Here is an 11,636-nt window from a genome sequence, read left to right as displayed (position 1 = left end):
ACATGTACACTCTACATTTACCAACATTAACGTATTAATTATAAACTTATATTGTTATTTTATCATCTCTTTTATTAACTTACATCGTAATACATTTGATTTACTGAAATATATTATATAGCCCATTGAATTATTTCACTGCCATCATGTGGACACTGATATAATTGCAGCTACCTTGCAAATCCTACTCAAATACAGTTTCAAATTCAGGTTTGTAATAAATTGTATTTTTTTTTTTCTCATTTAACTTTAATTAAGTATTTATTTGTTAGTGACGGATTTCTTTAAAAATTATGAATCTAATTTTAAGACGGATATCGTTTACGACACTTCTCTTCAAGCTACGGCAGGACAAGGAGTGTGGACGTAAATGGTTGTGTTTGGACTGGAGGAGGTCATTAGAAAGTGAGGAGTAACTAAACACGGTCCGGTTCTCCAGGCAGAGAAACACTCCTCCATCTGATGCTGGTGTAAGATAAATACATTATTCAACAGCTCTTTATAGTGTTTCAATCTCTGCGAAATGCTTCGTCTGATCCTGCGGCTCAGGCCGTCCTCTGGGCTCCGGTGTCCCCGTGCCCTCCCGGCCGGGCCTGCTGTGCTCAGCTCTCGCTCCGTGCCCGGAACCGGAGCGCTGAGGCGGCTGCACTGCGGAGCGGGGTCCCGGACCGTGTGTTGGAGCTCCAGCCTCAGCAACAGGGCGGTTCTGCTGCGGTGTCCCCAGCTGAGCTGTCAGAGCGTGCGGTTCTACAGCCTGCCGCCGCACCAGAAGGTAACGTTAGGGGGCTGTCAGGTTGCTATAGCACCAACGGTTACAGCTAGCATGACCTCCCGAGCTAGCTGGAGATGACAGCGCTGTGGTGTAGAGAGCTCAACCCGTCACTGCTTTAAAGGTTACACCCAGCAGCTGCACGAGTTTTAAACTGTACAATCTGCAAAAACAGGGTTTCTTAGCTTTATCAAAACGCACTTAGTAGGCCAGTAGGCAGGTGACTCCATTGGAGGTTGGAATATACTCATGTGAGTCCTGACATGAATTCAATAGAAGACATTCAGGCTTGAGTTACAAAGTGTCCCCATATGCCAGTAAACATTTAGCTTTGATTATGAGGATCAAACTGGTGGTTTTCCTCTCAGTTTTGATAGATTCTGCTTGTTATTGTTTATATGGATCTGATCTTGTTTTGTTAAGCACTATGGGCTGTACATTGCTTGGTGGGTTAAGCATTTACAGTTATTGTTGTTGTTATTGTTATACATATGGTATCAATGTCTGGGCCATTGGAGATGTTCATGTGCTGTGTGTGAGTGGCCACCATTGGGGGTCCCAGTCCATAAACATAGGTCTAATGCAAACAAACAAAACACCTGCATGTATTCCTGACTCATCAGCTTTCCAAAATGTGACCCACATACAGATTTGGCTTTAATTGTCATTCGGTTGCACACCAGCATGCATGTAAAAAGAACACCTCTGATGATAGATGTAATTTTTAAGTGATGATATAGATGCCATGTCCAGTGCCTCATGATTCCGTTATACTTGATTTGTTATTGCTCGGATTCCTGATGTTGTGTTGTGTTCATTAGGTGGAGCTCCCTGCTCTGTCCCCCACCATGCAGACCGGTACGATCGCTCGCTGGGAGAAGAAGGAAGGAGAACAAATCAGCGAGGGCGAACTTATAGCTGAGGTATGAGGTGTGTTAGTCCTTATATTATTGCAGTAAATGAATACATCACTACACACCTTATAACGTGTCTATCTCTGTAGGTGGAGACTGACAAGGCCACTGTAGGGTTTGAGATGATGGAGGAGTGCTATCTGGCAAAGATCCTGGTGCCTGAAGGGACCAGAGATGTCAGCATTGGAGCTGTAATCTGCATCACAGTCGACAGGTACGTTTATATATCGTTTGACAATGTAGAATAAAGACTGAACATCAAGGTGACCTTACTGTAAAAAAATGTCTTTGAGAATTGGTAGCTCCAAAATAGGGATACATGTATATTGATATTGGATATTGACCCAACATGGTATAGCTGTATCATTGACCCTGGGCTTTCACATTATAAACTGAAGTTATATTATTAGACACTGGAAGTCCTGACCTTTTTATATGTCTCATATTTGTGTGTATATTTTCCCGCTGCAGCCCCGAACTCGTCGCAGCTTTTAAGGATGTTACCTTGGAGTCAATTCAAGCAGCCGGTGCCAGCCCTTCACCAGCCGCCTCCACTCCTCCTCCTGCTCCTGCTGCTGCTCCTGCAGCCCCGGGCAGCTCTTACCCCACACACTTGAAGGTAGGTCTGTTCAACAACACAGTACAGTCAGCTGTAGAGGATGTTTACAGTCACAGTGTACTTTGCATTTGTCAGGGTTATTCAGTGTGGATGTGGCTGGATCGTCGTGTGTCTGAGTTATACAATTAAATGACCACTATTTTAAATGTCCAGAGATAAACAGGCTTTAGGCAACACATAGTGGCTTACCTTTGAAAACAGCTGGACCTGCTTGTAGATTTTGCCAGTTTTAAGGAAAATAAAATGGACCACGTTTTTTTTACTCAAGAGCTCAAGGTTGTTCGTTTTCGCACATGACCTTCAACCAGAGATTCCCAATACTTATATTGCTGCCATGAGTAAACAGTTAGGTTTTTTTATTTAGTCAATGTGATAAACATTGTTAGTCAGTGGTGTTACCGGCAGCAAGACATATTTACAATTACATGTATTTAAAGATATCTAGTGTTTGAAAGACCTTTTTTCTCGCTGCATTGATGTGTCTACTTGTGGTCTCACATGTTATATCACGTCAAGCTGTCAAGGGCACAACTGTTCATGAGAGTTATCAGGAGAATAGCTTGAAGTTATTAAGAGGCTGCTTTAACAATTTACCAAATTCAGACCTGACCCGAGGGATGTTGCAGTTATATATATATATTTCTCCTGTTGCTAAATCCTGTGTGTTCCAGATCACACTTCCTGCCCTCTCCCCTACCATGACGATGGGAACAGTGCAGCGCTGGGAGAAGAAAGTGGGAGAGAAGCTGAGTGAAGGAGATCTGCTGGCTGAGATCGAGACTGACAAGGCGACCATCGGTAAAACCAAACTATGTTATTTTTAATCTGCCATGCATGATGTGGATGTCCCAGATCAGGAACTATCACTGTTACAATATTGATTTAGTCCTGGAGTGCAGCCTGACAGGCAAAGCTCACCTTGCTCAACATGTCCCTGTCTGGTGTTTGCAGGCTTCGAGGTGCAGGAGGAGGGATATTTGGCCAAAATCATGGTGCCAGAGGGAACTCGTGATGTTCCCCTGGGAGTGCCGCTCTGCATCATTGTGGAGAGAGAAAGTGATATCGCTGCCTTCAAAGATTATGTAGAGACCGGGGTGGCAGAGGTTTCCGCTCCACCTCCAGCTCCTGCACCGGTGAGACACAGCTTTAACTTTCAAATATATGCGAGACGTTTACACAAAAACATCCTGAAATGTTCCTTTATTTAAATTCAATAGAACTTGTAGGGGGATGATTGTGATTTGTGAGCGGTAATGTTTCTGCTCCAGGTTGCAGCTCAAGCTGCTGCAGCACCTAGTCCTGCTCCAGCGGCCGCTGCCTCAGCAGCACCCAGGAAGGGCCGCGTGTTTGCCAGCCCCCTCGCCAAGAAGCTCGCCGCTGAAAAAGGAATCGACCTGGCACAAGTCAGCGGTAAGTAAACTACATGCAGGTCGTTTCAGAGATCTGTATTGGGACGGCATTACGTATTTAAATACAAAGCTAGAGAGAGCAATGGTACAATATTTGATATATTGTACACTGTTTCTGTTCAGGCTCTGGTCCTGACGGGCGCATCACCAGGAAAGATATCGACAGCTTTGTTCCACCAAAGGCAGCACCTGTAAGAAAAGCTCTTTATTCTGTGTCAACAAGCAATGCACATTTAATCCTTTGTAATTATATGTACCAACTTCAATTTCCAAACTCAAACAACTCCCGTTGGCAGGCTGTAGCTGCGGCTCCCGCTCCAGCCGCTGCTCCAGCTGCTCCTGCTCCTGTGGCGGCTCCTGCTGCACCAGCTGGGACCTTCACAGACATCCCTATCAGCAACATCCGCAAGGTGAGGCACTTTTGGTGTTTCACTGGGACTTCCTCTTCTTCCCGAAGTCGTGTGAAGTCAACAAATGGATTAATTCGTCAACAGGAAAAACAATCAATTATTTCTATAAAATAATCAGCAGATGAACTGATGTAATGTCAGTAAGCGTTAGTTACAGCCCTGCTAAAGACATACACTTGTACTTTTATAAACATGCATATGTGTGTCTCTCCTGCAGGTCATCGCTCAGAGGTTGATGCAGTCCAAACAAACTATCCCCCATTATTACCTGTCTCTAGACGTCAACATGGACCAAGTGATCGAGCTGCGGAAAGAACTTAATGCTGTGAGTTTGGATAGCTGTGAAACAAAAGGACTGAAATAAATACTACATGTTTCCTGTGTCGCTTAAGCAACCTGGCCCTCTCTCTGCAGGAGGTGAAAGCGCAGAATATTAAGCTCAGTGTGAATGACTTCATCATCAAAGCCAGCGCTCTGGCCTGCCTCAAGGTTCCTGAGTGCAACTCCTCCTGGTTGGACACGGTCATCCGGCAGTGAGTAAACACAAATACCACATGTATCCAAACACACGTCAGATATAGAGGAAACAGATAACATGTTTTCTTGATTTGTAGATCTACTTATCTTTGGCTTACAGCTAGAACATGGTCAAGTAATGTTTTGAAAAACAAAAAGAAAGACATTAGGATATTCTGATTAGAATAAAACTCCTACCTTTAAGATCGTGGTATCTGAAAGTGTAGATGAACTATCACTCCATCTTCCACTTGTTTCAAATGTTTCCAGGAACCATGTGGTGGACGTGAGTGTAGCAGTGAGCACAGCCAACGGTCTCATCACGCCCATAGTGTTCAACGCCCACACCAAAGGACTCGTTGGCATCAGCTCTGACGTGTCTGCGCTCGCTGCCAAAGCCAGAGACGGCAAACTGCAGCCACACGAGTTCCAGGTACAACACGTAGACCGATGTTGTATGTTGGAGAGAGGAGTTTGGAGTGATGGATGACCTGTTTTGCTGCAGATTTCCTCTTCATGTGTGTTTTGATCCCCCAGGGAGGTACATTCACTATCTCTAATTTGGGGATGTTTGGCGTCAAGAACTTCTCCGCCATCATCAACCCCCCTCAGTCCTGTATCCTCGCCGTCGGGGGCTCAGAGAAACGGCTGATGCCTGCTGATAATGAGAAAGGGTCAGTATCATGGGTACCGTACAATAGGAACTCTGACATACTGCGTTTACATTTTTTTTTATCCTGATGAAGCGTGTGTTTGGCTTTACAGGTTTGACGTAGCCAGCATGATGTCAGTGACGCTGAGCTGCGACCACCGGGTGGTGGACGGCGCAGTCGGAGCGCAGTGGCTCGCAGAGTTCCGCAAGTTCTTGGAGAAACCGGTCACCATGCTGTTGTGATTGGACTGTACTGCCCTGAAATTGCAACAACAGGCAGAGCCTCTCACTGATGTGATCTGATTGGTCTAAATCGGTCTGTTTCCTCCTGTGATTGGCCGGCCTGCCACCAGGTCACTCCCAGTTACCCGAAAGGGGAAGAGGCAGAACTCACTCCACTTACCTGTCTGTCTATCTATCTGTCTTTCTGTCTTTCTCTCCCCTCGCTCTGTCTCAGTCATACATATTTATTGAGGCCCTGTCTCACGAGAGACCAGAATTAGGTATACTTTATCCTGGACTGCAGATTGGTCCAATGTCACTAAACATTTTAAATGTTTTACAAAGGGAAGTGTTACAAGTCCAACCAGCGAGAATATTTATCCCGAAGCTTACGATTGTGTGTGTGTGTGTGATTGTGTGTGTGTGTTTCACGCTTCTATTTTTGATTTGGTTTGAATGTGATAAAGACAACAGGAAGTGCAGCCACCTGTGGGTTACAGTCATTTAAAAGATGGAGACACACGTATACTAACACGCACACACACTTTTGAAACGTTTTGTGTTTTCTGTGGGTTGATGCTACAGTGTATATATTCTTCACTGTGAGATGAACACAGTGCTGTGTATATATAACCAAGCTCTACTTGAATATCTGTACAGTCCTGAACAATGACCCTCTTCAAAGGTAACGTGACAGTTTTGCCAATTTTTATTCGGTGGGGATGTTTTATTTTTTAGTCTCAGAGTAAAACACTTACCATTGATATATTCTGTATTTCACTGCTGGAACGCACAAAGCTGGTGCTGGATGTAATTTGAATAAATTCGGAGAAGTAAATCTTGTGCCACATGCTCTTTAGTTTGGGTTTTTATAATGTGACTGTAGGAATAGAAACGGTGCTTACAGTGTGATCACCATACAAGATATTGGAATAAAATAAATACATATATTTAAACTGAAAACCCACGACACACCAGACCTGCTACACCTTTTTCATGGGGGCTTCAAATCAAATGGATTAGGGCTCCAACTTTTCCAGTCCCTATGATACCTGATTTTTGGGTGACGGGCAATACAGAGTAGTGATCCAATACCACAAATAATGAGCTCACCGTGAGGAAGAGACCTGTGGTGGATCTAAAGGTAGAAAGCAACTTTAGGTTTGACTTAAAAATTGCTTTGCTTGCTTTGTTTAAAAAAAAAGTTAAATAAATACATAGATGTAAATATACTGAATCGCAACGTATTATAAAAAAATAATAACCCTACACTAGCAACTTTGTAGAAACAATCTTAAAACAGTAGAGGAAATTCCAGAATATTAAACAGTGAGCTGAATATATCGGCCCAGTGGTCGCGATAACCATTCATGCCAGATGTCACAGATTATCATTTAAATCATTTTATCACAAAGGTAAAAGCAAGATGCTATGTGCGCCACATACTGTACTTCACCCTGCAGCATTATGGGAATCACGCCTATTAATAGGTCATGTTTAGTATGAAACAGCTGCTGGAATTAATTTACATTTACCAATTAGTTTACAATCTGACCCAGTATAGCTCCCACTGCAGTCAGTCTGGGCATGTGCAGCTAATAGACGTTATAAAAAGTCCCGGTCTGATGACTAGTTAGATGAACAGACACTGATGAGAGAGAATGAAGTGGGGGGGGGGGGGACGCAGAGGAGGGTGGGATTGTTGCAGCGCTCAATAGATTTATCATGCATGCCTAGTTTTTTTTTTTGTTGGGCCACCAGCTGGTACACACACACACACACACACACACACACGGGTAGAGAGGGCTGCCTCGCTGCTCTGTCTCTCAGCTATGGGCTCTTCTGGAAGATGGATGCTCTGGTGCCTCTGTGTGTGTTTCACGGCTCTGGAGAACGGTGAGTGTCGACCTATTTGTATTTTTGTTTTAGTTTTGACACTAATTGAGAAGGACAAGATGACAAATGATGGTACATTTTCTGAACACTGCTGCAGCTTCAAGTGTTTGAGGGTTGTGAAATGTTACAGAAGTGACGGCTTTCTGTCTAACTCTTCACATGGAATTTGGAAAAAAATAAATAATTGGGAACCTCTTTATGTTGTGCATTTTAGTCTCGACCCTCAGTACTGGGGTTATGGTGTTGAAAGTAGATCAACATGATTGAGCTTTTTAGCATTTAGACTTATCTTAATTACAGTGAAGTTGCAGATTGTTTTTGATATACATACTAAAACTGATACGTTCATCAACCTTATTATCTCATGACCATGGTTGCATAATTGCGCTCCTTTATTTTTATATAAAACAAATAATGAAAAGCAGTCCATTTTTAATATTGCACGTAATGGAAGTCACAAGATCAGATTCTCCGCAATTACTAAATTATTGCAAAATCGAAAGAACACCTGAATAATTATAATAATGCTATCAGTCCAATTCTTACTTAACCTTGTTTATTGTGCTTTTCAACGAACGAAACAAACTCAAAGTACAACTGAAGAGAGAGTTTGTAAACATAACTCTTATCTCTGCCATCAATGCAATTGTAACTTGAACAAAATCCAGCAGGGAGTAAAAAAATACTATCTTTTGTGGATTATTAACATAATAGAGTATCAATATTAGGTTTTTATTTAAATATGACTGATGTTGTCAATACCTTTATACCACAAAACCCCTATTGCACTTATTTTTAAATGAATCCTGTGTTTGTCTCATTGAGTGTTTTCTTTTGAAAGCCTCCACAGGGACTGTAGTCATGTAAACTGGTGATCTACTTTCAGACAATGTCATGAACTGACGGTGCGTTCAGGGACTGACCTGCTGAAGAGGTCTGTTGTTCCACTCAGACTGTGATGGGTTTGGCTCGCCGTCAAATCTGTCAAATGCAATTAACAACCTCATTTACATGCCCCCCCCCCCCACACACACACACACACAAAAGGCCTGGGGATGACCGAGAGGATGGGGGGGGGGGGTTATTTTAGTAATGAGGGTGAAGGGGGAGTGATAGAGCCGTCTGCATGTCAACAGGGAAACTAGGAAAGGTCAATGCAGAACAAAATATAATGCAAGAAATAATGTCTGCTGTATCATGTTAGTGGAAAGCACCACTCAGGTCATCACTGAAGTCAAATTCATTATTGAGTATTTTATAAATATAGGGGAATAAAAGTAAGCGATCTCCCTCTAGAATAAAATGTAAATATTCAAGTAAAGAACAAAACGTTTTTCAAACTTGTTGATGTACTCAGTTGCTCTCAGGGTGACAATGAGGGAGTCCAGCCTGGAGGTGGTTCAGGGGGACGTCATCGTGCTGCCCTGCTCCTTCTTCACCTCCAGCCCGCTCTCCAGACTCAACGTCATCTGGACTCTGGCTCCCGTCTCCAGTCCTGAAACCCCCAAACAGGTCTGAATCTTCCCACACACACACACACACACACACACACACACACACACACACACACACACACACACACACACACACACACACACACACACACACACACACACACACACACACACACACACACACACACACCTGAGTACATATTATATTTTTTTTAAATGAAGGAAACAGAAATTGTTCAGTTCTAGTTACAATACCGAACACACAGGTTCACCTACTACTGAATTTCTTAATGGCTTCTCTCTCTTCCAGGTGATTGTGTACGACCATGGTCAGGCGATTGAAGACCCCTCACTCATTGGCAGGGTGGGTTTTACAGGTAGGACCCCTGAAACCCTTTCTTATCTGAACTTTTGTGATGTTTGTGTATTCAGAAGGATAACATACTTTCACATGTTAATTTAAAAATGTTTTAATGATTCATACAAAATTGAAGTTAAAAATAAAAATCATTCAGGTATACCTTGGAGTGCAGACATCGCCCTGAACGACACCCTGATATCAGATGCTGGGATTTACCGCTGCATGGTCAACAACCCTCCAGAGACGGCGGATCCCGGCATAGGGGAGCTGGAGCTCAGTGTGCTGGGTAAGTGTCTGAAATCGTCCAGTTGAATGGTACACATATATTAGAATAAAACACTACTTCTTTATGTACTGTGTATTAGGGATGCACCTTATTCTGATTTAATATTGAGTATTTGTTATATTTGCATATCTGTCATCACCAGTGTGGACAGAGGGGCTAAACAGGTCAACAATCAAGTGGTTTTTAGTTGTGCTAGCAGTGTGGTTCATGTGAAATACTTCCTCTTCCAACATTATGATTGTTTGATGATTGTTCTCGTGGTTATCCCTTCTCCAGTGTGCTTGATGTAGTAAAATCTTGTATCATATCCTTCCACTGCATTACATACTTAGAAACTCACCTACTGATTTATTTTGAAGCGCCACCCTCGCTGCCTGTGTGCCAGTGGGATGGAGACATCGATATGGGAGGAAGTGTCACGTTGTCCTGCTCCGTGGCAGAGGGGATCCCCACTCCAGAGATCCGCTGGGATAAACTGAACCCAGAGGAAATCGCACTTCCCATCAACATGGACGGTCAGTGACACACACACACACACACACACACACACACACACACACACACACACACACACACACACACACACACACACACACACACACACACACACACACACACACACACACACACACACACAATATATTCCAAAAAAGAGAACTCAAGACCGATACGGGACTCTTCCAGACCATATATCTCCAATTTCTATCGCAGGATTTGAAACATTATTCCAAGTCTCAAGCCAAAATAACCCCAATGATGTCGCTTTGATATTATCAGGGTTATGCGTGATGATGAGTGAATAATCCAACTTTATGTTCAATTGCTGAACAGCTCCTTTAAGCACGTGATTTGTAAATCATTCACACCCTCTGCTGGATCTCATCCCCTCAGATTTAAGGTTTTTTTAAATTCTGTCTTCTTGTCCGTCAAAGAATTTACTTCAAAGTGCTGCTGCTGGTTTAAGAAGTACTGAATGGTTCAGAGCCAAAATACATTTCTGATCTCCTGCTAAATTATGAGCCATCCAGAACTCTCAGGTCTTCTGGGATGGTGTTGCTTTCTGTCCCCAGAGTCCGAACTAAACATGGAGAAGTAGCATTCAGTTGTCATACTGAGGGACTTTTATTCCTGAATTTTTACTGTTTTATTCTATTTTATCTTGTTTTATTTTATTCTCTTGGCTTTTTGATGACTGTTTTAAATATGTTTCTGTTACACTATATCTCACTGCTTTAATGTTTTTATTTACTGTGACCTACCTATAGAACATCTCTGACTACACTCATACCTTCTCTGTTCTTCTCTTAAATGTCCAACACTATGTCTCTCTCCTCTCTCAGGAGATCTATCAGGCTCCGTCCAAATTGTCAACGTGTCCTCTCAGACGTCCGGCCTGTATCGCTGCTCTGCCACTAACCACCTGGGGACAGAGAACTGCTACGTCAACCTGTCCATCTACACCCGTGAGAGCCTCTTTGTTCACCCATAATGCCCTCGGCCTCTCTTAGCTGAAGCCATGAGTGATTTCTTTTTTATTTATTGCTCCTGGTTTTGTCCTTGTCTGCAGCCCCAGAGAGTCCCTCAGGCATCCTGCAGAGTGTGCTGCTGACCCTGTCCATGAGCCTGGTGCTGCTGGCGCTTCTGGCGCTTGTGCTGTGGCTCCATCGCACCGGACAGGACGGGAGGTGGAGGGAGGGGAAGGAAGAGGAGGAGGAGGAGTCTTACAATGAGATACGGTACACTCCGTCTCTGATGAAGCGCTCGTTTGTTTGAATTTTCAACAACCACAGAAATTAAAGAAAGAGGAAATACAAATGCTGCAACTTCAACAAAAGACTTTTGCTTCATCGGGATGGTTTTTTTACGGCCTAGCCAGTAATATTACTGTATCGACTGAACAGCATCACACATTTTTAAATAAACGATCCAAGTTTCTATTAAGTGTTGTATCTTTCCTGCAGTTATATTATAATGAATCAACCGGACTCATGGTATCTTAAACTTACCCTTATAACCTTAGATTCTTTTGAATCTTCATCTTCATCTTCACCATCAAACATTTCCTGTGAATGTTTCAAACCAAGCCGGACAAAGCTCTTTTTATTGGATTTTTGTAACTTATTTTGTT

General features: G+C 43.0%; 2 protein-coding genes across 5 annotated transcripts; both read left to right on the top strand.

Moving 5' to 3' along the window:
- Nucleotides 1-352: 352 nt before the first annotated feature.
- Nucleotides 353-6,349, top strand: dlat (dihydrolipoamide S-acetyltransferase (E2 component of pyruvate dehydrogenase complex)). The gene is made up of 14 exons (XM_063895693.1): nt 353-772; nt 1,591-1,692; nt 1,773-1,897; nt 2,155-2,302; nt 2,974-3,100; nt 3,254-3,435; nt 3,571-3,712; nt 3,835-3,902; nt 4,008-4,121; nt 4,339-4,446; nt 4,536-4,654; nt 4,908-5,070; nt 5,175-5,311; nt 5,403-6,349. Exons 1-14 carry the CDS (start codon nt 524-526, stop codon nt 5,530-5,532), a joined length of 1,914 nt encoding a protein of 637 aa, XP_063751763.1. The 5' UTR covers nt 353-523; the 3' UTR covers nt 5,533-6,349.
- A 938-nt stretch (nt 6,350-7,287) lies between these two features.
- zgc:165604 (uncharacterized protein LOC792578 homolog) lies at nt 7,288-11,443 on the top strand. Of its 4 annotated transcripts, none has more exons than XM_063895899.1 (8): nt 7,313-7,407; nt 8,294-8,369; nt 8,765-8,919; nt 9,172-9,238; nt 9,377-9,508; nt 9,868-10,023; nt 10,849-10,971; nt 11,076-11,443. In XM_063895899.1, exons 2-8 carry the CDS (start codon nt 8,366-8,368, stop codon nt 11,279-11,281), a joined length of 843 nt encoding a protein of 280 aa, XP_063751969.1. In that variant the 5' UTR covers nt 7,313-7,407; nt 8,294-8,365; the 3' UTR covers nt 11,282-11,443. The 4 variants fall into 4 exon arrangements, with proteins under 4 accessions (XP_063751967.1, XP_063751969.1, XP_063751970.1 ...); XM_063895900.1 differs by having other exon boundaries at nt 7,351-7,407; nt 8,294-8,312; XM_063895897.1 differs by lacking the exon at nt 8,294-8,369 and having other exon boundaries at nt 7,288-7,407.
- The last annotated feature ends 193 nt before the right edge of the window (nt 11,444-11,636 follow it).

The sequence above is a fragment of the Eleginops maclovinus genome, chromosome 11, assembly GCF_036324505.1.
Source record: "Eleginops maclovinus isolate JMC-PN-2008 ecotype Puerto Natales chromosome 11, JC_Emac_rtc_rv5, whole genome shotgun sequence".
Taxonomy (NCBI): domain Eukaryota; kingdom Metazoa; phylum Chordata; class Actinopteri; order Perciformes; family Eleginopidae; genus Eleginops; species Eleginops maclovinus.
The sequence above is the reverse complement of the archived record's forward strand: the minus strand, read 5'-3'. Positions and strand labels throughout refer to the sequence as shown.